General features: G+C 43.3%; 1 protein-coding gene across 1 annotated transcript in view; it reads left to right on the top strand.

The window, feature by feature from the left end:
- Window positions 1-16,504, top strand: part of LOC139540346 (PDZ domain-containing RING finger protein 4-like) — a 113,389-nt gene extending 96,885 nt beyond the window's left edge. Inside the window, exons 5-8 of the mRNA XM_071344102.1 lie at window positions 1,853-1,915; window positions 4,742-4,843; window positions 12,072-12,194; window positions 13,203-16,504. Coding sequence (XP_071200203.1) covers window positions 1,853-1,915; window positions 4,742-4,843; window positions 12,072-12,194; window positions 13,203-14,765 — 1,851 coding nt within the window. The 3' untranslated portion in view covers window positions 14,766-16,504. The remainder of the gene's footprint in view (window positions 1-1,852; window positions 1,916-4,741; window positions 4,844-12,071; window positions 12,195-13,202) is intronic.
- Window positions 16,505-27,673: the final 11,169 nt, after the last annotated feature.

Genomic DNA, 27,673 nt, shown 5'->3' with positions numbered 1-27,673 from the left:
AGTCATAAGAGACGGTAGCAGCAACATTATGTACAAAATGAATTACAAACAATGCGAAAGAAATCGAAGAAAATAGCGCAGGTGGTTAGGAGCCTGTTAAATGGCACCCATCCCCTCCGGCACCATTATCATTCTGGGTATCACTCCACATGTTGTGACAGTGGGTGAATCGCAAAAGTCCTTTCCGCCGTTCCTCGGGTCCTTTCTACTCCTCTCCTTAAAACATTTTCAAGAGGGACGAAAGGAGAGAAGACGTGACACGAGAAATCAAGGACAGGCCGGAGCTGAGAGCAGAGTCCCTCCCCATCCCCAGTAATCTCAGAGCAGCCCTTTTTAAGGAACGGTCTTTTGTGACACACACACACCGGACCATCATGAAGATGGAACATTCAGGCTGGCCCAGCCATCTCAGGAGATCCTGTCTGATTGGATAGAGTAAAACAAATGGCCCCAGACGGCAGTAATTGATTGGCCGTTGAAAGAGTGGCCTGCCCTCTTCGCTCAGTATCATTAGTCAGGGAGAATCATGGGAAGGAAGAGGCATGGATGGGCCTTGTATGGATACTATGTCTCTCTGTGTCCGGTATGTTACATCTACCAATCACAACAGGAGGGATGGAGGGTGCAGGTTAGCCCAACAGGGAAATCAACAGATAAAGAAGCAGAGTACACACACACACAAACACACAGTATTCCCTGATTGTGATACTTTATTGTACTTTCCCCAGACACATGTCCTGACAGGTTTGTAGCTCTGTTCAGTTAGCTGCTTCAGCAGTAGGGCAAAGTGGCCTTGATAGCTGGACTGGACAGATGCTATAACACATTCTGACAGCTAAGGCCTTCCTCTGGCAGCAGGTGCTTCAAACCATCACCAGATGGTGTTGAAAGAGGTCCTTTGTCTAGAAGTGTTGTATAACAGTTCTTACTTCAAACCTACAGAGGTGTTGGGGACTAAATTATTATTGGATGTCATAAGACATTTAGACAATGCTTTTATAGGTCAGTGGTCTCTGTAAAGTTGTATAGGTACACTACATGACCAAAGGTTTGTGAACACAATTAATCTCAAAGGTGTTCGATGGGGTTAAAGTCAGGGCTCTGTGCAGGCCAGTCAAGTTCTTCCACACAGATCTCGACAAGGGATTTCTGTTTGGACCTCACTTTGTGCACAGGGGCATTGTCATGCTGAAACAGGAAAGGACCTTCCCCAAGCTGTTGCCACAATGTTGGAAGCACAGAATCGTCTAGACTGTAATTGTATGCTGAAACGTTAAGATTTCCCTTCACTGGAACAAAGGGGCCTAGCCCGAGCCATGAAAAACAGCCTCAGACCATTATTCCTCCTCCACCAAACTTTAGAGTTGACACTATGTATTCGGACTGGTAGTGTTCTCATGGCATCCGCCAAACCCAAATGTGTCCGTCGTTGCTCAGCAATGGAAACCCATTTCATGAAGCTGCCGACAAACAGTTATTGTGCTGACGTTGCTTCCAGAGGCAGTTTGTAACTCGAGGATAGATTATATTTGCGTGCTATGCATTTTAGCACTCGGCGGTCCCGTTCTGTGAGCTTGTGTGGCCTACCACTTTGCGGTTGCGCCGTTGTTGCTCCTAGACGTTACCACTTCACACTTCACAACAGCACTTACAGTTGACCGGGGCAGCTCTAGCAGAGCAGAAATTTGACGAACTGACTTGTTAGAAAGGTGGCATCCTATGACGGTGCCACGTTGAAAGTCCGTGAGCTCTTCAGTCAGGTGTGATGTGATGTTAACATTTTTTGGCAAACTTCCAAAAGGCAATTTTGTGTTCCCTTTGAGCATTGATTCAAACAGTCTTTCCCCATCAGGTTGGGCCAAACAGCATCGCTGCAAGGGACGGACGCATCAGAGAAGGAGACCACATTTTACAGGTAGGACACTATTTCTTTCTATCTTGACCCTCAGCCCCTCTTTTCTCTCTCTCGTTCTCTCTTGCTCGCTCTCTCTCTCTCTCTTGTCTCCTCTTTCTCTCATTTCTCATCAGAGGTGACATAAACACTTTTTTATTTCACCTCCCTCTGCCATTGTCTCTCAACACGAGAACCCATTCATTTTTAATGGCGCCATAGTAAAAGAGAAACTCACCCCCTCTGTGACGGTTAGCGGGGAGGAAATGTCCCTCTGGCTGTTTTAGTTACCGACTCAGCATTCGACTGGGCTTTTTAACAGCCGTAAGAGCAGTTTAAGGATGCACCATGCTCCAGATATACCCCCCCACCTGCTTCTGGGTAACACACTGGGTAACACACTCACACAGCCACAAGAATGCACACACACGCACCCCACATCTCTTCCCTTTCTACACACACGCACGCGCACACCCCTGAGTTAGACTGAGAGGCTTTCCATGTTATTACCCCTCAGCTCCATCCCTGGGCCAGGGAGGGTCGGTGGACCCTGGAGGCTACTAGTACCCCCTCCAAAGACAGTCTTCTGGTGGGGTTAGAGACACAAACAGCAGAGTCAGTGGAGCTGTATGGACCATTATGATGTTATTGGAGAGGGAGGGGGGTTGTGAGCTTTGCTCTCTTGTAGGGTGAAGGGTGGAAAAGGGGGATGTTTTAAGGTGTAATCGAGTGCAGGATCCTAGAGAGGTTGGTGTTTTGCGAGGTAGGGATCAAGTAAGGTCATATATTTGGGGAGAGGCAGATTGAGGGCTTCGTGGAGAGAGAGGGATAGTAATGTTTTGGGAGGTTAAGGTTGTATAGGCTTACGTTTTTTTAAGTCATGTTTAAAAATACAAATCCGAGCGGTAGATCTCAGACTGGGATCTCGGCTCGGGGAAGATTGGTGATCACTGGTATTAAGTGTAAGTGTTCTGTAGAGACTGAGAGCAGTAATGGTTTTGGGAGGCAGAGGCACAAGGTTGTTACAGTAATGTGGTTGAGAGTGCTGGAGAGAGTGGAGCTATGCTTTTGAGGAGAATGGCAGAAGTAGACGGTAATGTATTTTAGAGAGTGGTCTGTTTTCAGTCAGAGTGAACTCTCAGAACAACAGAGTGATGAGAGAGAGAGAGAGAGAGAGAGAGAGAGAGAGAGAGAGAGAGAGAGAGAGAGAGAGAGAAAGAGAGAGAGAGAGAGAGAGAGAGAGAGAGAGAGAGAGAGAGAGAGAGAGAGAGAGAGAGAGAGAGAGAGAGAGAGAGAGAGAGAGAGAGAGAGAGAGAGAGAGAGAGAGAGAGAGAGAGAGAGAGAGAGAGAGAGAGAGAGAGAGAGAGAGAGAGACACAGAGAGAGAGCGACACAGAGAGACACAGAGAGACACAGAGAGAGAGACAGAGAGAGGTGAGTACACGGTGCAGTCATGAGAGGAAGAAGATTGAGGAAGAAAGCGTTTTTTGTTGCACGGTTTGGTGAGAGATAATGTACGGCCGGGGCTAGCTGCTTCCCTAATTGTCTGCCGCGTGGCGCCTTGTCCATGTGTGCGCACGTGTCTTTCGTGCGGTGCAGGTCATAATGTGTTGTGTGATTGTTTTGAGCTACGAGGCAAAGCGAGGGGAGAGGGGTTTGGGTTAGTGGTTGTGGTCCGTGCCTCCACCCCAAGCACCCCTTTACTATTATCCCATGCTGACAGGGCCATTACTCTGGTCAGAGGAAGACGGACGCCCCCCTGTCACGGCTCAGTTAATTGTGTGGGGCGTCTGTATGTATGAATGTGTGTTGCTTCCAGATGCTGGATGCTTTCAGGAGCAGAGCATTTCTAGTGCAGACGATCGGTCCATAGACCACTGGCCCATTCACGATCAATCCAGCCAGCCTGGCCTGCTATGAAACACTGACTGGACACATAGAGTGCAGATCCACAGGAAGGAGGAGGGACTGTCTTGTGTTGCAGGCCCTTTAGCTGTCTGCCAGCTGGGCTCTTTCTACAGTGTTCGACTGAGATAAAATGCAAATCAAAAAGGGAAAGTGGCCCTTCCCCTTGTGTGTGGTTTCTAGCGCGTGTATGTGCGCGTGTGAGTTATAACAGGACAGTGTGTGATATACTGTATATTGTGACTCCTGCCTCCACTTCAGGTTGCAACTGCTCTCTCTCTCTCTCTCTCTCTCTCTCTCTCTCTCTCTCTCTCTCTCTCTCTCTCTCTCTCTCTCTCTCTCTCTCTCTCTCTCTCTCTCTCTCTCTCTCTCTCTCTCTCTCTCTCTCTCTCTCTCTCTCTCTCTCTCTCTCTCTCTCTCTCTCTGTGTCTCTCTCTGTGTCTCTCTGTCTCTCTCTCTCTGTGTCTCTGTCTCTCTCTGTGTCTCTCTCTCTCTGTGTCTCTGTCTCTCTCTCTCTCTCTCTCTCTCTCTCTCTCTCTCTCTCTCTCTCTCTCTCTCTCTCTCTCTCTCTCTCTCTCTCTCTCTCTCTCTCTCTCTCTCTCTCTCTCTCTCTCTCTGTGTCTCTCTCTGTGTCTCTCTGTCTCTCTCTCTCTGTGTCTCTGTCTCTCTCTGTCTCTCTCTCTCTGTGTCTCTGTCTCTCTCTGTCTCTCTCTGTCTCTCTCTGTGTGTCTCTCTCTCTCTGTCTCTCTCTGTGTGTCTCTCTCTCTCTCTGTCTGTGTCTCTGTCTCTCTCTGTCTCTCTCTCTCTGTGTCTCTGTCTCTCTGTGTCTCTCTCTCTCTCTCTCTCTCTCTGTGTCTCTCTCTCTCTCTCTGTGTCTTTCTCTCTCTCTCTCTCTCTCTCTCTCTCTCTGTGTGTGTATGAATACCAGTGTGTGTTGTTTCCACAGATCAATGGTCAGGATGTGCAGGACAGAGAGGAGGCTGTAGCTGTGCTCTCCAGTGAAGACACAAGGAACATCGTACTGCTGGTCGCCAGGCCCGAGATACAGGTGAGCGCACACACACACACACACTACTGTAGGAACATCGTGCTGGTCGCCAGACCTGAGATACAGTTGAGCTTACAACCACCGATGGAGTTGAAGGGATTGTTTTCAGTTTTATTTTTTACCCCAATCCTAATACTTTACTTATCTGGAGAGATGTATTGTAAACTATTCCTTTAACGGTAAGCACAGGTCCATACTGTAGGTCCATAGGATCAATACACCAGTCATTAGAGGTCTTTTTATTCATGACACCCTGAGTTAACATACGTAACACCCAAAACACAGCCCTAAGGCTGCAAATGTACCACTTACGTTTCTTAGATGAAACATTGCAAGGCTGCTACATGTCCCTGTATAAACACCACCTCACATCATGTGTTATTTTTATATAGCGCCGCCCGCTGTAATTGACTTCCAACAGTACGCCATAAAAACTAATGGCATGCTAATATGCAGTGAGTTCAGGCCCAAGGCCATGGCGAATGGTGCGTGTGCGTGCGTGCGTAGGGCTGTGACGGTCATGAAGTTTTTGTCAGCTGGTAACTGTCAAGCAAATAACTCCAGGTCTCACAGTAATTGACCGTTAATTAACATAAACTTGTTTAGCATGTCCTGTCTTCCACACAGCCGACAAGCCACTGATGTAGAGCTTTGGAACATCTACATTTTAAAAAGTCGAATAAATCAATTCAATATAGCCTACACCATCACAATAAATCCATTATTTGATTTGATTTGGTTTCTAATACATTCTAAGGCTGCATGATGTGACTCAAATGACGATTTGAAAAAACGTTGCATGAAAGGCATGTGCTTTGCTCTGTTTCTTAGGCAGGCTGCACACACTTCATCAGTCTCTCATTCACAATTTGACAAGCACTTGATAATTTTCTCACCCATCAGACTATTCTCAATTTAATTTGGGCTTCACATATAGCCTACTAATATACTGTATGTGTGTAATCATTTTTTATTTAAAAAAACATGGTATCCGTAGCCTGCACTCAAATAGCGAATGGAGGAAGCTCTTCCTGTGCCAGGTAGGCTACACCAGTTGCAAAGTGGATTAATGTGCTTAATTTTTAGAATTTAGAATTAATAATTTAAGAATAACAGCACAAGAAAGCTGGGATCCTCTTTTAAATACTGTAGTGGCCGGTCAAAACCCTGTTTTCACCCGCGATTGCGCAATGACTGGGCTTGTAAGAACACATGTTTCACCAGGCTCTGCAGGCTATGGGCTCTCCAACCCTGTTGCAGGGATCCTAAGCCTATAGGCTAGGTTTAGAGTGATTTGGTCACTTTAGTGGTGCTGCAAACCTTATCAAAACATATAGGCCTATGGGCTAGGCTACATGATGCTTGTGACTATGATTTGAAAAAGTCGCAAAACTATGCAAACGCTGTTTTTTTGCACGTGCTAGGCATCATTTACAAGTGATAAACCCGTTCGACTAGTCATTGGCAATATGGCCAAAATATCATATCACGATATAAAAAATTCAAAAATAAAGTGTAGTGATATTTGACGGTATTTTATGTTTTTTGATTAATAAAAAGTTATATATATGCTTTAGGAGTAGTTCATGACCCTAGGGTGGCAACACATAAATACGCGATTTCAATAGGGCTTTCTACATTCTGACTGTTTTATACTGTTCAATCCAGCTTCAAACAAAAATCATTTTCATCATTTTATACCATTTCTGTAGTTCCGGGAATTGTGTCATCATTTCCACACTGTGCCACGCAGGGCTGCATGACATGGGCAAAACATTGAGGTCTAGTTAATTGGTGAACTGTTGGAATCATGGAAATATAATTATAATTTACATTTTAGTAATTTAGCAGACACTCTTATCCAGAGCGACTTATAGTAGGGAATGCATAAATTTTCATACTTTGTTTTCATACTTGTCCCCCTGTGGTAGTCAAATCCACAACCCTGGCATTGCGCAATGCTCTACCAACTGAGCTACACGGGACTATTCTAATTCTATAGTTGTAATATAGTGGGCAGCACCTTGAATGTGTATGACAATGAATGAAAAAGCCAGGGAGGAATTATTGACAGGGTTGGAACCAAAGTGTTGGTCAATGTTTCCAGGGGACCCTAATTAGATGTTACATCCCATGTTGTTTTCTTACCTCATGTATCTAGCCAGCTAGCAAAAAAGATTCATGTTTCACCTATTTCTCTCTCATTTAAGATACCGTTGCACAAACAATATGCTTATCTAGGCCTACACCAGCACTGGTACCAGGCTGTATTACAGGGGTTCCCAAACTTTTTTGTCTCACAAGCTCATTTTGATATCTGAAAAACCAAACCATGTGAAAAAAAATGTGATGTAATCAACAGCCAATGTTTATCTTTTAATTTGGGTCTATGGCAGTCATTGAAAATTAGTATAACATAATGTATCTTCTCTAACCACCACTAATGAGATGGGTGTGCTTGATGCATGACGCGTCAGAGCTTCTCAACGTCAGGGGGCTTGGTGGGGCATGCGCACCTCATCTCTGCGGTCACATCGTACCGGGATCAATATTTGGTTTTAGTGCAGATCACTGAATCCAGCTTCACACAGATGTGAGCTGGCGACGGGTATGATGAGTTTTATGGTGATTTCAAGACAACTGGGAAGTCTGAAAAATACAAGGTCAAATCGTGACGTCAGTGATCTTCAGGTCAGAATTTCGGAGCTCTAGAAACAGACACGAGTTCCCGAGTTGGAATTCCAAATTGGATGACCTTTCAAAATATTTTTCCCAGTCAGATCTCGTTTTTTTCTCTCAGAGTTCCCAGTTGTCTTGAACGCACTGGAGTCGGAAGTAGGAGATTTCAGAATTCCAAGTTCTGAGTTCCCAGTTGTTTTGAACGCAGCATTAACGCTCAGAGGGAGACGGCAGGGTATTCCCTTTGAGTCTAAGAATCAAAACTCCTCCGTAGTGACCCGTGAATACATTCGTTCACATGACAGCTCGATCAGCTGTTCGATTTCACTTACCGGCATGTCAACTGAGCCACGATCACAGTCAGTAGGTCCAAAAGTGCTCTTCCAAGCGTTGGAGGTGAGCAATCATCACTGGTTACTGATGCTGTTTTCTGTTAGAAACATGCACAGCCAAGGGAAGGGGGCATGGTTCGCTTTTGAAAGACTCTCTCTCCAATAACAGTTCTTTGTTATACAACGATTTTTGTATTTTCCCTGCATGCTTGAGTTCAGTTCTTTCAGTTTCCCAAATATGTCTGTTACATAGGCAAGGAGGCACATTTTATTTTCATTACACAGAAAGTCAACCAAGTCTGTTTTTTATTTTTTTATTTTTTTACATTCATTTTACGTTCAAAGTTACCTGCTGCAGTATATCTCAGAGTTGTGTGCTCAGCTCTTTTGCAGCCAGTCGGTCTCGGGGTATCATACAATGTGTCCATATGGCAGAGGGAGACACATTCATAAATAGAGTGCAGAGCCTTGCCTGCCATCCCGCTTTAGATGGAGCCCCGTCGATGCAGAAGCCCACCATTTAATACCATGGAATATGATTTTCTTCATTATGGCCACGCAGCACACTGAACATCCCCTGTGCCCTTTCATGCTCGGGAATCGTGAGATAGAACAATATGTGGCTCACCACCTGGATTTGGTCTTATGCAGCAAAATTTGAAATGGTGTTTTTTTACATTGGATAAAAGTAGAGACTCAGAGCTATAAAATGGTATTTCATACACTGCATTTTTTTTAGGAACAATGGGAAGGTTATTCTGCTTTGAAAGTTGATAAACTTGCAACCTCACTTTTGGAAAATGGCCCTTGAATTATTTGGTATCTAGTGAAGAGCTCTTCTTTGTCTACACCATTCACCATCGTTCTTAAGCTTTAGCCCCACCAATCTCGTTTCGCTCTCGGAGCGTTCAGAGCGCACACTTGACGCGCTGGCCGATGATTTGTTTACCTCTGGATAACATGAAAACAGCCTAACCAGCTCTGCTGACAACAACTTCATTACGCTTTTTTCCCGACGTTTACTGACACCGGCCATATTCAACGGGTGTTGTACACTTTAGCTTAAGACATGTAGCTACCTAGGTAAACAATGAACTTAGCTAGGTAAATAACGTGTAAGATCACACACGTCATGTAACGTTAGCTAACGAGCCAGCCAGCTAACGTTAGCTAGTTAAACAACAATGAACACAGTGCCAAATCATGTCGTTACTACCCTGCTTGAATATGCTAGAAGCTAACCAACAAGGTTCAACGTTGGCTAGCTAATATTAGGCTCTAACTAGAAAAGCAAACAGCTCTGGGATATGAATAATAATGTCAGCTAGGGAGCCAGCCAGGTAACATTAGGTAGCTAGCTAACAGTACACTTTAGCTTGAAATGATCCACTTTCTGTCAAAATTAGAATTATATCTTAAAATGTAGCTAGCTAACGCTAGACTATCTTACCTGTATACATCATCATGCATGATGGACGAGTCTCACCTTCACGAATGCCATGCCACGGTTGCCCTTAGTTTGAAGATGTAATCCGGAGACAGCTGTTTTCTCCATCTCCTTAGCTATCATACTCTAATTCCACTGATTTAAAAACTTGATCCACCAGAAAGTGGAGAGCAACACTTATGCAGCTCCACTACACAATACATTTTTAAAAAGCCGCGTTCGAAAGGATTACCAACACAGACTGACCAGCTCAAATAGACAGAAGCCTTCTATATGGCAGACCAATTCAAACTCCTCGCTTGGCATGTCCAGCACACTCATTATCTCAGCCAATCATGGCTAGTGGGAAGGTTGTTGCCTTTTTCTGTGGCTTAAAAAACAAGGGTCGAAATTTAACAATTTTATTTGTATTTACAGATGGCATACACATTTGATATTAAAGGCACATGAAAGTTCACAAGTTCGAGAAAGGCATTTCTGCAAAAACCAAAATATTTTGATAAAAACATTTATTTTTCGTTCAAACGGCTCTCCTGTGAAGTCGTGACTTGTGACATACGCCTAGTTTCCTGAATCGGGTCACATATGTCCTCGTGAATAGCATCCCCCGACATGTATAGCAAACAAAAATCAATGGGCATCTCAGCCCTCACAGCTAACGTCCATTTGGAGACCATAAGCTGGGGAGTTTGAGTTGTTCAGTCAGAGTTTCCTCTTGATTGCTAGCAATAGCATAAATTCTTTGTTTAACTGACAAAGAGTATTGATGTGAGTTTCTGTGCCTCTTCCTCCCCACACATTGTTTTTACCATATCAATTGTATCCAGTAATATCTCTGCAATAGTGTGTGGTTTCATAGCGTAGCCTAGCCATTCACTGTGTCCTAGCCATTCACTGTGGGAATGATTGAAGCGCAACGGTGAAGTTCCCATGGTCCAAGAGTGCTCTCTGGTTGAATTTTATCTTTTAGATTTAAATCATTTTCATTTTTAAACCAAATAACATGATTGATTGAGCTACAAAGATGATATTATAATATATATATATATATATATATATATATATATATATATATATATATATATATATATATATATATATATAGTCATTAAAACTCGGTTTTCAACCACTCCACAAATTTCTTGTTAACAAACTATAGTTTTGGCAAGTCTGTTAGGACATCTACTTTGTGCATGACACAAGTAATTTTTCCAACACTTGTTTACAGACAGATTATTTCACTCATAATTCACTGTATCACAATTCCAGTGGGTCAGAAGTTTACATACACTAAGTTGACTGTGCCTTTAAACAGCTTGGAAAATTCCAGAAAAGATGAAAGATGAATGGAGCAAAGTACAGAAAGATCCTTGATGAAAACCAGCTCCAAAATTCTAAAAATCTGTTTTTGCTTTGACATTATGGGATATTGTGTGTAGATTGATGAGGGGAAACAGCAATTGAATCCATTTTAGAATAAGGCTGTAAAAGTAACAAAATGAGGTTGAGGTCCTTGATGATCTTCTTGGCCTTCCTGCGACACCTGGTGCTGTATGTATCCTGGAGGGCAGGCTGTGTGCTCCCAGTGGTGCGTTCAGCCGAGTGTACCACCCTCTGTAGAGCCTTGCGGTCAGCGGTGGTGGAGTTGCAGCACCAGGCTTTGATTCAGCCTGACAGTGTGTTCTCGATGGTGCTGTGTGTTCTCGATGAGCACTGTGAGGTCCTCAGAGACAGGCCTCATTTCTTCAGCCTCCTGAGGTTGAAGAGTCGCTGTCGTTACTTCTTCACCATGTTGTGTGTGTGGTTTGCCCATTTTAGCTCCTTGGAGATGTGTACGCCGAGGAACTTGAACGTTTTTTTACCGTCTCCAGTGCCTACCTCCTCTCTGTAGGCCGTCTCGTTGTTGTTGGTAATCACGCCTACTACTATCGTGTCGTCAGAGGACTTGATGATGGCGTTGGAACTGTGTGAGGTATACAGAGAGTACAGGAGGGGACTGAGGACGCACCCTTGTGGGGCCTCCATGTTGAGGATCAGTGTGGAGGAGGTAATGTTGCCTACCTTCACCACCTGGGGATGTCAGTGATTAGAGGGACAATGGAGTGCTGAGTATCAGGCCATTAGCGACTGGCCGTTAGCAAGTTTGATAGGCTACTAATGACCATCAGCGGCATCAGAGCGCAGTTCTGGAAAAGCCTAGTTACCGTGACTCAACGGTCACATGGCTCGTGACTGCCGGTGTGGCGATAATTCGGTCACCGTAACAGCCCTATGCGTGCGTGCGCACTTATGAGTATGAGCCACTGAGTACGGCAGATGAGCAATGAGCCATAATGGACTCTCTACCTTCCCCTTTTGGTAATTAAATACGCCTCTCATAATAGTTCTAAAGTCTTGGCTGTGATATGGATCCCATTTGGTTTGAGACAAGCAGACAAAGAGCTGATGAATGACATTGAGGAACCAGATCAGAGGTCAAGATCCTCTGTTCATTGAAATATATTGACTTCATCTATATGTGTGGTCAGGCAGAGATACCTGATGGGGACGTTGTTAATGATCTATCAACAGTTTTATAATGCTTTCAGCTTTTGCAACACAAAAACTCCATGACGTGTGTCTTATTGTGGATCTCGAATGGCCAGTTGGTGTAAGCCAGGGCATCTCATATTCTGGTTTTAATCCTTCTCTCTTTTTTCTCTCCATCTTTATGTCACTCTCCCTTGCTCCACCCCCCCCCCCCCCCCCATCTCTCCCTTTCTATCTCTAGCTAGAGGAGGCGTGGTTGGATGATGAACACAGTGAGTTCCTGGAGCAGTTGAAGATGGAGATGTTGGAGGAGCAGCAGAGAGAAGAGATGGAGCTGGAAGCATTACAGGAGGAACAGGAGCAGGTGAGACCCACAAGGACAGACCAGAGGGTTTATTCTCTCATTTTGTAAACACAGCTTTTACCTGAGGAACAAGTAAGGTCCCACAACCCTAGGGTCAAACATAGGGTCAAACCAAAGAGTAGACCATGGAAACCAACAATCTCAGAGTGTATACTTAAGGCATAATGCTACTACATGACTATGAAAAGACTGACTGTACGACAGTCATTACTGGTTATAAGAGAAAGGCTTGTAGCTTGAAGCTTGTAGCTTGAAATAATCAGCAACGTTAGGTGGAGCGGATGAGATTATACCAAACTGTGTATTGAGGTTCTTTCAAATCTGATGGCAATATCTAATAATATAGTTTGAAAGCTGTATTAATATGGAAGAGGGTGAGGAGCATTTTGAACCCCAAAGATTGGTGACCACAATTTAAAATCTTAGGTTTTGTTTTGAGATGAGCAAATATGTAAATGGGTAGATAGGGAAGTTCAAAAGACTGCAAAGCATGGGGAAGAAACAACAATTCCCAGGGTAGCAGAGTAGTGGTACAGAACTCCACAAGAATGGAGGGAATCCCAGTGGAGAACCCAAAGCACTGACTTTTTCAAAACTATTTCAGACTTTAGAAATTTCAGAAACTGCCAAATAGTTATGAATATCATTTCCTTTGTTCTAAAATTCCCAGTTTCCACAAAGTTGTACACAAGAGACCTATGCACTTCAAGTAGTTTTTTTACATATATTTTACAGATACAGTATGTTAATTTGATCACACTGTTGACACAGATAGTTTTCCTGCAGTCAACTCTGTACCTCGAAGTCAGTTTCACAGCTTTTTAAAATCGAATTAAGGACCAATTTAGACCTGGCACACCAGGTGTGCGCAATTAATTATCTGGTAGAACAGAAAACCAGCAGGCTTCGGACCTCGTAAGGCCGTAGGGTAAGAGTTGAATAGCCCTGATGTAGACCGTCTTTTAGCTTTTTTTACTGAAAAACTTGTGGTATTAATTTTTCTTTCAGCCCAGAGGAACAGAAGAGGATGACATCACTGCTACCTGTTCCTCCCTAACTCAGGACAAGGACAGTGAGCTGGGGATGTCTGACCACAATGCCCTTCTAACCCACATCCAGAGACGACTGTCCCAGTGCCTGAGGGATAGACAGGACACTGGGCATCATCGTCTGGAAGAAGAAGAGGAGGAAGAGGAGTTGGAGGTGGACGGTGACCGCTTCCAGCAGCTCCTGGAGCTGAAGTGTCAGATCCGTAACAGCGGGGAGTACGACCTGTTCTACAGCAGACACAGCACCATCGAGTGTAGTCTGGGAGAGCCGGCTGGCGGCGTGCAGCATGAGCTCCGCATGCTTAACGAGGAGCTCTGCAGCATTGAGCTTGAGTGCCAGAACATCATGCAGGCCCACAAGCTCCGCAAGGGCCCGGGGGGGACCCAGAGAGACCAGGTGCAGCAGGTGTCTCCCATAACCGGCCGCCCCGTGCCCAAGGACCAAAACTTCCTCCGAGGCAGCAGGGACTCGCCCAGCAGGGGCAAGCTGGCTGACATTAACAAGCGCCAAGAGAAACCGGAGAAGTCAGACAAGGACAGCTCGAGCGCCTACAACACGGCAGAGAGCTCGCGCAGCACGCCGCTGGCCATGGACCGCTCCCCCGAGCACTCCCTCCAGAGGAGGATGGTCACCATCACCAACCAGAGGAACCTCCGCAGTAGCCTGGCAAGCCTTCATGCCACAGCCAGCCCCAGTCCTAGCCCCAGCCCAACACAACGGTCGCTCCACCGAGCCCCCATCCCAGGCAAGGCCAGTAGCCCCGACCACAGCCCCAACCGCTACGAGTCGGACCAGACTGCCCCGGCAGACGATGAAAGGAGCGGGAACGGGAAAGTGACGCCTCAGCATCCTCCCAGGGCTTCCCAGATCCCTTACCTCTCCCCGTCCCGTAGCTCCCAGCACCGCCAGCCCAACACCAACATCCCGGCCCACGCTCGCCACTACCAGAGCTACATGCAGCTGATCCAGCAGCGCTCGGCCGTGGAGTACGCTCAGAGCCAGCTCAGCCTGCTCAGCGTGGTCAAGGAGCCCCAGTTGATCCCCGCCAACGAGCCCAAGATGGAGTGGAAGGTGAAGATCCGTTCGGACGGCACGCGCTACATCACAAAGAGACCCATCAGGGACAAGATCCTGCGGGAACGCGCCCTCAAGATCAAGGAGGAGCGCAGCGGCGGGATGACCACGGACGACGACGCTATGTCTGAGATGAAGATGGGGCGGTACTGGAGTAAAGAGGAGAGGAAGCAGCATCTGGTCAGGGCTAAAGAACAGCGGAGGCGGCGGGAGTTCATGCAGCAGAGCAGGCTGGAGAGCCTGAGGGAGAGTCCTCAGAGCAGCAGCGAAGGACGCAAGGAGGTCAGCATCATCGAACTGAGCCACAGGAAGATGATGAAGAAGCGCAACAAGAAGATCCTGGACAACTGGATGACCATTCAGGAACTGATGACTCATGGGGCCAAAGCCCCTGATGACCCCAGGGCCAAAGTACATAATGCCTTCCTATCGGTCACCACTGTATAATATACAACTAACACAATCTACAGCAGTGTTTCTCAACCTTATTCATACCAGGGGCCAGCAAGCTATGGTTCTTACCTTCTTGGAAGGCAGCTTACATTAAAAGTGACTAAAATGAGAAGTGACTAAAATGAGTTTCAGTTATTAAACATCTTAGGGACCGGTCAGCAACATCCCAGGGACTGTTCCTGGCCCTTAGACCAGAGGTTGAGAAATACTGATCTAGCTACAGTACCCCATGTGGTATAATATACTTGCCTCGTTCAATGTGGCATTTTTATGAGGACGATAGGAATATTTTTCACAGCTTTGTTACCCGAAAAAATAGCATTTTGTAAAGAATTTTAACCAATGTCAATTTTGTTTATATTTTTTTCATCTGTTTTTCATGATGTCACCCTCTTCCAGATCCAGAAGCACTTTTGTATGAGATTACTGTGCAATTATCTTTCTTAGTTCATCGTTTTCTTAGTTCATCCTGTGAAAATTTTCAATTATTTTCATATTTCTGTTCTGTTATGCCGTGATTCCAACCCACGCAGATCAGGATACTTGGACTCCCTCAGGGAGTGTTGAATGTTGAATTGTTGAATTGAATGTACAGTACAGAAATGTATTGTAATCCTACTTCTTGCCGGTCTAGATTTGATAAACCAGCCATTAGATTTATCGTTCAGGACTTTCTACAAATGTCACAGATACATTCAGAACTTTCGGCAAATTCCACACACGCAATTACGACTTCAACTACAACCACTGATTTACCAAATATAATGACACGTTCCTTCAAAACAAGATGGTTAAGTGGCATTTGATAAAGATAACTTGGACTGAATGCATACAGCTTCTACCTGCATATTCTAAGGGAACCAATGTTGAGATAGATAGATACAGTAGCTAAAGACTGGACTACCTGACCTGTACTGTTTACAGTATGGATCATCTAAGCTTTTAAAGCCAAGAATGTATCACCATTCCAAAACAAAGGACCATTTGCAATTTCCTTTGCAATCATTTGAATTGCAAAGGATTATTTTATTCCAAGAGGCTATGAAGACAAGCTGTGATATGTTGCAGCCAACAATTACTCTGCAATGCATCAGGAGTTCTTCCAATGTAATACTGGTAAAAACCCTCTTTCATAAGATTTTGCATATTTATGTTTACATAATCCTTTATTTTCCACACATGAGGTATTGTACAATGTTAATGTTTCTCAACAAAGCCTTAAACAGTTTCCAATTAGATTCATGTAACTTTGTTGTGGCAAGAAATGAGTTATGAGCTGTCTATAGTGCTCTGTTGCAGCTCAAAACTGTTCAAACTTGAGCTCAGGCTTCATTTCATGTTTTAACAATGTCGGCTCATTTCAGAGCCCACACACAACACACTCTGTATGCTTGTACTTACTAGTTATGGATTGGATGATTGCCAGTGAGCAGGACTCATAACTTGGCAGTACATTTTCCAATTGTGGAAATCAGGTTTTACATATGTATAACTGCATACTGTTCAGTCTGGTTCTGTGTACAGTAGAACACATACTTGTTTCAAACGCCTCGTTTTCAGTTTAAATATTGTAAATGTGAACTTTGGAACCAACTCCTGTATTTGTTTCAAGTCAATGTCGATGGTCTTATTTCAAGTAATATGTAGTTGGCACACTTGTAGCCAGGTAAACGTGTGGTATAATTGTGATCATTGAAAAATGACATGAGAATAAATTATAGTTTTTTTCTTTCTTTTTGGAACGCTTGCAGTAATGTTTTGACTGTGTCCTTCAGTCTGGTTTTCTATTCACAACACATCACAGTGCTTGGAAGCCAATTATGTGTGAAATGACTGTTAAAGTATAGGGTTTCAAACAGCAACAGTATATGTGATTGAGCTCTAACAAGCAGAAAATCCAGACTTAAGACTTTAAAATTGCTTTTAGTTTTCTTGGTTAACTCAAATAGAAACGTTATGTCACATTCATAAGCGAAGTTGAGGATCTTCCCGTGTCATTATCTCTTGCAGTTTTACCGAGATATTCACAGTTTATAATGAAAATAGAGTATCTTCATGCATCTTGCATTTCTTGGGAAGTCATTGTCAAGAGATTATTTCACATGAGAACATGTCTGACAAATTGTTTTTGGAAAAGAACAGGCTTGTTCATTTGGACTCATTTACACCTCAAATTTCTCCACTGAAATAGATCTCTCCTTTTGTTTAATATTAACAATTTTAAAAAATCACCTTCCACTCGGATGTCTCTGAGTTCATTAAAATATATCAACCACTAAATAATTTCAATGGCCTGTCACGAAGTATGAGGGGGACGCATTGGGATACTCCAACATTCCTCAAATGATCTTTCGATATGAACCATTTGTCGTCTACGGTTGAAATTGAAGTGTCACGCGTACTCGCCTCAAGACTTACTTTATACTCATGGGTTTTGCAGTTAATTGAAACCCTCTCTCGTTTTTTAGAGACTGAGCTATCCACATTGGTTACAATAAAGACATAAGTCTCCCCTGAAGTTAAATGACTGTCTGGAGGAAAGGAGTTTCATTTACTCGCAAGCATATAAGTCTAAACTCTCCCCTTATTTCTCTACGGACATTTACCCTGACACTCGTTTTTCTTCCCTCCTTCCATTACTTTCTTCATTAGTGGCACTTGTCCTTTTATATACATGTCTTCCTGTTGACACTTTCTCAACACTTTGTCACTAATATCGAAGACTTGAACCAAGAAGGTGACCAATTAATAAACGTTGCGTTCGTAAATTATTTTTTTTTAAGACGGCAATAGTGCCTATCAACTCTAACACGGCGACACGTTTCTCTTTCCGGGTGATCAAGAAAGAAAAGGACAACACTATCCACACGTAAATATTCAACAAATAAATGTGCTTCTCGTAAACAGTTTTGCAAAACATTGTCTGGTCATTTATGGTGATACGCAAGGCTTTTGATAAAGTGACGGAGGACATAGGACAACCATCACATTTCCTCGACCTTCTCCTTGACGCACGTGGAGGAGTAATATGTAGTCGGCACACTTGTAGCCAGGTAAACGTGTGGTATAATTGTGATCATTGAAAGATGACAAGAGAATAAAAGTTGTTTTCTTTCTTTATGGGAACGTTTTGCAGTAATGTTTTGACTGTGTCCTTCAGTCTGGTTTTCTATTCACAACACGTCACAGTGCTTGGAAGCCGATTATGTGTGAAATGACTGTTAAAGTATCGGGTTTCAAACAGCAACAGTATATGTGACGGAAGTGCGGAGGAAAAGCACTACACAGTTCTAGGTTTTACCACCTTCCTTGAAGCGCAGGCTATCAAAAGTATTTAAACACAAACACAGAGGTTTTGCATCATTATAACCTGGCTGAAGGTACTTTAATCAACACAGCACCTTGCTGGCATTTTACCTGACCAGAGTGAAGTTGAAGTAGGCCTACACAGGTAGAACACAATAATAAGCAACCTGAAACAAAGAATTTACAGGCTTTTCATTACCCAGAATGCAATTAACCAATAGGAAGAAGACTTGTCTACAATGAACAATTAACATTAAACCGGCTGGAATTCCAGTCTACAGATCTTCAGCTCGTCAACATACCTCCATTACAATGCGCGCACATGTCAATAAATGTGCTTACCATGCTTTAAGCATAAATAGACATAAGGCTTCCAACATGAACTTCCCCCCCCGGAAATGGTCAACTTCAGCTGTACCCATACTACGGATTAACCCAGGCGCTTTGGAACGCACCCTCTGTCTTGACCATAAAACCCAAATCAGGAAATGAACGAAACCCTCTTCGATCAACGAGGAAATAACAAGGTAAGCATGTACATTTATTTTGATTAGCTTACACATTTGAATGAATAAACTTGATCACATTGTAGTTGTAACCTCTGATCGATAGAAACATTATTAACATAAAGAGCTATGTACTGGGCCAAGTACAACAACAGGTTTTGCATGGCCAAACCAATTGTCGGCATGCGACCACAACTCTAATAGGCTAGATGTTTATCTTTCCAGGTGATTGACAATCAAAAGGACAACGCTATCCGTACATAAATATTCAATACGTGTTCTTCTCTTAAACAGTTTTGTAAACATTGCATGTTTACTATAGTAATAGGCAAGGCTTCAGACAAAGTGACGGTGGACATAGGACAACCATTATAATGCCAATACATTGCTTCATTTTAAGTAGTACACTAGACACAGTATGATGCTGAGCTGAGAGCACATCACACCATCACATCCAGGGTGACTTTGAGATGTTGTCTGTCCTCCCTCATAATGAATACCGGCCATTCCAACCCACACCAGTCCGTACGGGCACACACACAAAAACCATTTGCACAATGACTGAACGTTAAGCTCCAGACCTTGGATTGAAATGTACACTCCCTCGCACCAACCCTAAAGCCCATTTCCCATTCCCCATCTCTCATTTGTTAATTCATGTTGTCTACACAGACAGAGACCATTAAAATGCCATCGAAACGCCACTGAAAAGCCGTGTGGGTTGCACGGGCTGGCGAGGGCCGCCGAAATCGAGCTCTAGACACACACACACACACAGCGCTAGGCTAGCCCTTTGGAAACCTGCTAATTAACTTCATGGGCGAAGAAGCCCCCTGAAAGACCCAGGTTGAGTTCTAAATGGCACCCTATGCCCTATAAAGTGCACTACTATTGACCAAAGCTCTGGTCAAAAGTAGTGCACTATAAAGGGATTAGGGTGCCCTTTGGGACGTACAAACATTCAGGTGTAATTAAAACTTGAGTCTAGTGACAGCACTGGCATTTGTCAGAGCCCATCCAGCGGTTCAAATACCAGAAATGTCAAACAGATAGCAGCGCCATCGACACGGCCTCACTGCCATCTCCTCAGCTATAATACATACACACACACGGACTGGGAATGAAATTAGGCTCTGGTATTTCAGCCAGACCGGCCCACTACTGCTGTACCACACCGGCCCCAGCCACACTGCTTTATAGATAACGATGTCCTGAGTTCATGTTAATATTTTCATGTTGTATTTGGAACTTGTGCAAAGTAATGAATTCTAGTGAGTTCAATAGGCCTACATTTAGCTCGTGGATTTTGTAGCCTAAATAGACACCAAACAGTATTGCAAATAAGTGTCTGATATGTTTTTTTCTTTTCATTTTTTACTGGTCATTTTGGCAACTTCAGTCGGAATATAGGCTGGCTCACTGATGGCAGGTTTGACTTTGAACTTCACCGGGCCAGCCCATCGAAGTAGGGGGGCTGTTCCCACTGCAAAGGCCCAGTAGAGAAAGCTGATCGATTATGTCAACAGAGAAAAAGCTATAGCCTAGGCTACAAAAACATATTTAAAAGAACATGCCAAATAAACAATATAATTTTTTCAATTTCGACCAGCCCACTCACCTGAAAAATATGTCCAGCCCATCTGGAATCTGCCAGATTTGCCAGACGGCCAATCCGTCCCTACTTGGCACACAGCCTCCTGGATCTATTATGAATGATTGCTGATAACCTTTAGGATTACCTGAAGAGAAAAAACTACAAATTCCCCCCCATTATCCTATGGAGAAAGACTTGGATTTGTAGATGTTGATGCAGATCCTGACATGTGAGACAATAGGATAGACCAGAGGTATTCAACTCTTACCCTATGACAGGCTTATTCAACTCTTTCCCTACAAGGTCCGGAGCCTGCTGGTTTTCTGTTCTACCTGATAATTAATCAGGTAGAAGGTCTAAATCAGTCCCTGATTAGATAAGATCAATGAAAAATGCAGTGGAACTGTCTTTGAGGTCCAGAGTTGAGTTTGAGGGGGATACATCATTTGCCCTGTAGTGTTTCCCAGGCATACCTGGGTTTAAAAAAACAGACAAGCAAGTTCAGGGCATCTGATAATCCCCAGGCTAAGGTCAAATCTCCTCAAATATACAGTTTCATACAGAGCCATCACTGAATGGAATTCTTTACCAACTCACATTTCTCAGGCAAAAATGAAATTCACCTTCAATAAAATATAAAAAATAAATAAAAGATGAACCATGTGACTGGAACAGTCAGGTATTTTAATTGTCTGTAATGTCTTCTTGTTAAATGGTTGTAATCATTTCAAATACTTTATATGTGCTTGATTGACCAATAGAAAGTGTCAAACTGCAAACCCCACCCATCTGGCACGCTAGGCGGGCTTTAGCAAACGCTCAAAGTGTTCGAAAGATTTCCAGGTCTGCCAGGTCTGCTTCACGCGGCCTCACTCCGGGTAAGACCATACTGGGATGAATGAGGCATGTAACCAACTGCTAATTTGTCGCAGATGATGCTCCTATTGATGTCACTTTGGAAAATGTATGGCCGGTTTGATCTGTGATATCACAGCTGTAGTATCATGGTAATGGGAATTCTACCGTGCCAGGTGTACGGTGGTAGTGGCGCCTATAGAGCAGCGGTCTCCAACAACGTTCCTGAAGCGCTAACCTTCGGAGGTTTTCGCTCCAACCACAGTTGTGATTAATCTGGTTCATTTTATCAACCAACTAATTATTAGAATCAGGTGTGGTAGATTACGGTTGGAGTGAAAACCTACAGGGCGGTAGCTCTCCAGGAACAGAGTTGGAGACACCTATAGAGCCGTTTTGCTGAGCCAGCTGCTCTAAATAGCAGTCTTAATCAAGCAACCGGCACACCATTGTGTGCCAATTGCTCAATAGAGGATTTGGAATATGTGAAGTCTTGTATAATAAAGAGGTCTAATTCTACTGTATTTAAATCACCGCAGTAGGATGGTTTTATTAATCGCAGCAGAAACATTAATCATATTATGCGGTAGAATATGGGTGGTCTTTTATGGCGTCCGGAAAGTCTCTCAGTGTAAGCAGAGATGGGGTACATCCAACGTTCAAGAACTAGACTGTTTCAGTTGTTGGACAACAAACAGCGACACCCATCTCACCAACCTTCCTTAAGATGACCATGTTAACGCCTGTATAGAAATGTATCCCCTGTCCTATATTACCTCTTTTGCTTAGCTCATGTACACACACTATCCAGCTGTACACACACTGTAACCACAGGAGGTTGGTGGCACCTTAATTGGGGAGGATGGGCTCGTGGTAATGTCTGGAGCAGAATTGGTGGAATGGTATCAAATACAAGAAACACGTGGTTTCCGTGTGTTTGTGGACATTCCATTTACTCCGTTCCAGTCCTTATTATGAGCCGTCCTCCCCTCAGCAGCCTCCACTGACTGTAACAGTTGTCAATACTGAGTATTGAACAACTACTAGCCAGTGTGTTGCATTAAGGTCCTTCAAGAAGTTCATCTACAGTTCTCTGGGCATTGGTTTTGTCTATTTCCGATGTGATGGTCTGGGATCCCGCCAAGAAGACTATCGCAACTTTTTAAATACACAAACTGTTTCAGAAATAATTGTTCTGTTACTGGTTGTTCTTATGATTCATTATTGGTAGAATGCTGTTATCCTTTTTTGTAATCCATTCAGCTTCTTATTTTTTGTGGGGTTTTTTTTTGCTCCCGATGCTTCATGTGGCATTTGTTTTGAACGAAAGCGTTAAGACTCCAACTAGGTAGAAACATGTCAATATTTTAGAATGTAATTAAGGTCGTAATTACAATTAATTATTTATAAAAATGCGCTGAACCTCCATTCCAAAGTGCAGTGGTGAAAATATCGCCCATGTATTATTTATTTGGATTTTAATTAGAATTCTTAGTTACCTTGAATGCGTGCATTTTGTGAAAAGTTTAAAGGTAGCTCCAAATGTCAATTGTATTTAATGTGTCTAGAGCATATATGTCAGAGTCAAGGCCCGCGGGCCACATCCGGCCCGCGAGAAGGTTTTTTACGGCCCCTGGGATGATCTTGATTTATTATTAGAACCGGCCCGCAGACCGCAGCAAGCCGGCAGCCCGCAGATCTTTTACACGCACCAATACTACATTTCCCACAATGCAACGGTGACGCACCGAGCAGTAGGCTGCTGTGTAAATGAGATGGAGCTGCCTTGGGAAAAACTCGTGGGTTTGACAACCGACGGAGCACCTGCGATGTGTGGACACAGGAGCGGACTGGTGGCGAAGATACGGGAAAAGATGCAAGAGGAAAACGCGACAGGTGAGCTGACAGCTTATCATTGTATCATACACCAGGAAGCGTTGTGCGGTAAAGCCTTGAAAATGGAGCATGTAATGAGCATCATCACGCGCACAGTTAACTTTATCAGAGCCAAAGGTTTGAATCACCGCCAGTTCAAGGCATTTCTGACGGAGTTAGAAACGGAGCATGGTGATTTGCCTTATCACACAGAGGTGCGATGGCTAAGCCAGGGAAAGGTGCTTCAAAGATGTTTCGAGCTTCGTGAGGAGATTTGTCTGTTCTTGGACGTTCTGTTGACGTGGAAAGCTCACCACCAAACCTCCAAATGGAGTTGATTGACCTCCAATGCAATGATGCACTGAGGGCAAAATATGCGGCAGTGGGTGCTGCGGAGTTCGCCCGTTTCCTCCCCGACACAATGCCCCAGCTGCGCATCCAGGCTGCTCAAACGTTGTCTATGTTTGGCAGCACATACCTGTGTGAACAACTGTTTTCTTTGATGAACCTGAACAAAACATCACACAGAAGTCGACTTACTGCTGAACACCTCCACTCAATTCTGAGGATTTCCTCAGCTCAGAGCCTTACCCCGAACATTGATGAACTTGTGGAAAAGATGGGACACCACCAAGTATCACCCTCAACCTCAAACAAGTGAACATTACTGTGCAATCACATATTTAGAGTTTTTACTCAGTTCAAGTTTAAAAGTTAAAGTTTAATATTTGTTTTCACTGCATGTTACTTCTCCTTAAACAAAGTGTTGTTTTTGATTAATAGATTTTTGCACTTTATTTTATTGTATTTCAATCCAATTATATTTTAAAAATATTTCAGTTGAGTGGATGATAGAAAATTGCTATTATTGTTTTTTTCTTTGAAGTAAATTTAGCCCACTTTTGCTAAAATAGAAAATATAGGCTACTGATGGAGCCTTGAATACCGGTTTCTTTCATTTAATGTTCATGTTATGGGGATTTTTATATAAAGGAAATTTGTCTTTTGTGTCTGTTGAAAATTAAAGATTACTGACAGAGCCATAAGAAAATATTGCTTTATTTATCTGATCATATTGGAATATATTTGTTAGGTTTTCAGTAGGTTCAATTAGGTTCACTAGACTATATGCGTCATTTAAAAATTTTTCAATGAACATTCGAACAGTCCGGCCCTCGGCTTGTAGCTAAATTTTTTATTTGGCCCTCCGTCCATTTGACTTTGACACCCCTGGTCTAGAGTGTTCAAAGGACGTGAGACCAATAAGTACCGGTAAAAAGTCCCAGTTTTTCGTCTCCGTTTACATTATTATAGAATACTAGTCAAAGCTCGGTGCATTAAGTTGCTGGACATAGTGAACCCGACTCATGACATGCCTCAATGAAGACAGCAAATATAGTGTCTGCATACTGATGCAATTTAATGCGGAGAATCTGTACAATGTAAACCGCTGCTATCTCACGGCGGAAATCAAATCATCGACATGCTTGGTAGCCAAGTTGTGCACATACATACGTACTTCTTTGCGCTCTCTGTATTTGTCTCCTATGTTCATTTCACTGACATTCTTGTAAAGTTCGCTTATTTCCTTATTCATGAGAATCTAGGTCAGAGTCCACGAGTGCATCCCAAATGGCACTCTATCCCTTACATAGTGCACTACTCTTGATCAGAGCCCGGCGGGCCCTAAGAATAGGGTGCCATTTGGGACTCAGTCCATGTCCAATAAGAACAAGCCATCTCATTCCGCCTGCATCTGCCTCACTGAACACTGGAATTAATAAATGATGTCTGTCACTGACACTGATACCCTGTGTGCACATAGGGTTGGTTTTACATTTATTGCACAGTGTAAACACTGTCTACTCTTCCTCATTATATCGTTGGCAGTATCATAGTCAGTGCTGAGTGAACTGAGTGAGTTCCATTTCATTAGTCATCGCGGGTTAGTCTATAATTGTTTTAGGCTGCGTCCCAGATGGCACTCTATTCCCTGCATACACAAAGGTGCTATCTAAAACCTTAAAGGGTTCTTGGAACCCTTTTTTCTAAGAGTGTAGTGAACTACTTTTTGACCAGAGCCCTATGGGGAATAGGGTGACATTTGGGACGAAGACTTAGGGGTCTATCCGATCTGTATCGCCGAAGCGTTACAGATTGCACAGTAGAAATTGAAAGGTAATTTCCGATTGAACCGGCATACGCAGTGTTTACCGTGAATGCAGTCTCCGCTAACGTGGGAAAATATCAATCACACTGGATCTAGACTTGCGCGGTCATAATACCCTCTTTCATGCTTCCTAATGAAATCTAGCAAGAGCAGTGTGTCTGTGTCTGTGTGTGTGTGTGTGCGTCTGTGTACTAAAGCTGTTGCTTTTTCAGGTGCTTTGATTTTGAGCTGATGACACATAAACACCTGTGCTATGTAAGGAGAATCTAGCCAGGTGTCCTGGGTTCTGAAAGCTCGGCAGCTCACATCACAGGGCTGAGAGACCAAAAACCACTAAGGGCTGATAGTTCTGACATTTCTAGGGTACTATAGTTCACTAAAAAGTGCTCTTGGTCACCTTGGTACATATCCTGTGCTAAGACCACTCAGGCTGTTCATTTAGTTTATTTTACACCTTTTGCACTACTAAGAAGGGTAGGACCAAAACAATAGTGCATTTGTCCATGTAAAAGTTGCCATTTCTCTGCCTGAGAGAAAAATGAACTGTGAAAGACCAAAGTTATCGTAATTTGCAATTACCGACGAAACGAAAGCCGTGAAAATGAGAACTTGGTTCAAATGATTGTTATGTCAACATGCAGCCCGTAGGTGGTTAGTGTCACTTCAATAACCTCTCAAGTGGAAAGAATGAATTTCCTCACAATAAACGTTGCTTCAAGGATTCTCACAATCCTGTGGTTGTATCTTGACACCTTAATAGCACCGTTTAGGTCTAGGTAGGTACTCATATCTCTGCACTAATGTACTATCAGTTTTTGTCTTTCAGTCAATAAACATGGGATACTCATGCCCGCAACCAGATTTCTATTATGTCATGCACACAAATCATTCGCTTTCATGTCCTTTCAAGTCTCGTATTAGACCAAAAAGAGAACCGAATTCCTCTGATGAGCTCTTTGACTATTATCTTTCAAATCCCTCTTTGTCATTTTTTCTCTTTCTCTCTCCCTCTCTTAGTTTTCTGAAAGTGAATAGACCAAGGTGAGCTGTACCGTACAGCCTGTACGTGCAAGGATGATGGCTGAACAACAGAATGATGAACAGAACGCAGAGCTGGAAAGTAGGACGACCCAGTCTACTGAACACAGTGACTACAGAACATGGGCTGCCTGCGCCCCAAATGGCACCCTATTCCTTATGTTGTGCACTACTTCAGACCAGGGCCAAAGGAAGCGGTGGAGAAAGCAGTGCAATACATAGGGAGGAGGGTGCCATTTGGGACCCAGGCCTGGACTCGTTCTCTGATGACCTTGAAGATTTTATGGCCATTATTCTTTATTAGGTGACAGAAGTCTGACTCTGTTCATTTTTATGATTCATAGCCACTGGTTTCACAGGGTCCTACAGACCATTAGGGTCGATCAAGCCAGTGAAAAAATTGCCTGGTTAAACCAGACTGAATACTGTGCTCACCATGAAACAATGTTGATCACAGCGTTCAGTCTGGTTCGACCAGGCTAGGGATATAAGGTCCAACACAGAATAGCTATACAGGTACTGTAGTATTTGTTTATAGAATAAGGCTGTTTTTTATTTTGAGCTAATTTTGAGCTAATTTTATTTGGATTTTTATTATTCGTATTATGTTAAATTGTTGACAGGGAACCTGCAAGTAAGAATTTAATTGTATTCTGTACCACAAATAAACTTGAGTAGACCCCAATTATTTAAAAAAGGAATAGTTTCACCATATTAAAACGAGAGTTCAGTCCACAGAACAGGGTTGACCTCAACATGAGGGCAAGTGTTTCTTTCTTCCTTAAAATGAATCACTAATCACAATCACTACTTAAAATATCAGGGACATAAAAAGGGACTCATTTTGTGGAATGATCCTGTTACAAACAAACACGCGCTATAACTTTGTATCCTTCCTTCGTATCTCGCTAATGGCGTAGAATCTATATTCAAAAAGTAGAGCAGTTAAGAATCTCCTTCTCCCTCCCAGAGAGTAGCATGCACCACAAAGTTAACCACACTAAGGCCGACATCTGCACACAGGCTATACATCACTGTCATAACAATCATCCTCATTTCTGTATTTTCATACCGTGCCGCCACGCGCCACCGGTTCACACGTGGGTATAATGTTTGTCTCCTGCAGATTGCAATAACTGCCAGAAGACATTCATCAACATAGACGTGTAAATGTGACTTTCCAGGTAATTGTGTTCATTTGTTAGTAAACTAGGTGAAGGAGACAAGTTATAGCGCTAACTTTGATAACTCAAGACTCTTGTTATCTGTTGCTCGCCAATGCCATCGTAGATACATTTCTGTTATGAGAAGTTGTGTTTACGTTTTTTTTGGGGGGGGGGGACAAAATAACGAGCTCATCGTAATTTAAATCTGGAAGGCATGCGTCTCGACAAACATGCAAATGAAATGGATATCATAGATGCAAAAATCTAATCTATAATCTGCGGTGTTGCTTTGCAGCTTTTGGTGCTGTATGTTTTATGCAGCAGAAAGATAATTAGCTTGTCTATGATATACCCTTGAGCACTGTATTCCTCAGGTGTGCCCTCTACTCCCA

The sequence above is a fragment of the Salvelinus alpinus genome, chromosome 15 (genome assembly GCF_045679555.1).
Source record: "Salvelinus alpinus chromosome 15, SLU_Salpinus.1, whole genome shotgun sequence".
NCBI classification, from domain to species: Eukaryota; Metazoa; Chordata; class Actinopteri; order Salmoniformes; family Salmonidae; genus Salvelinus; species Salvelinus alpinus.
This window is presented reverse-complemented; position numbering and strand designations above follow the sequence as displayed.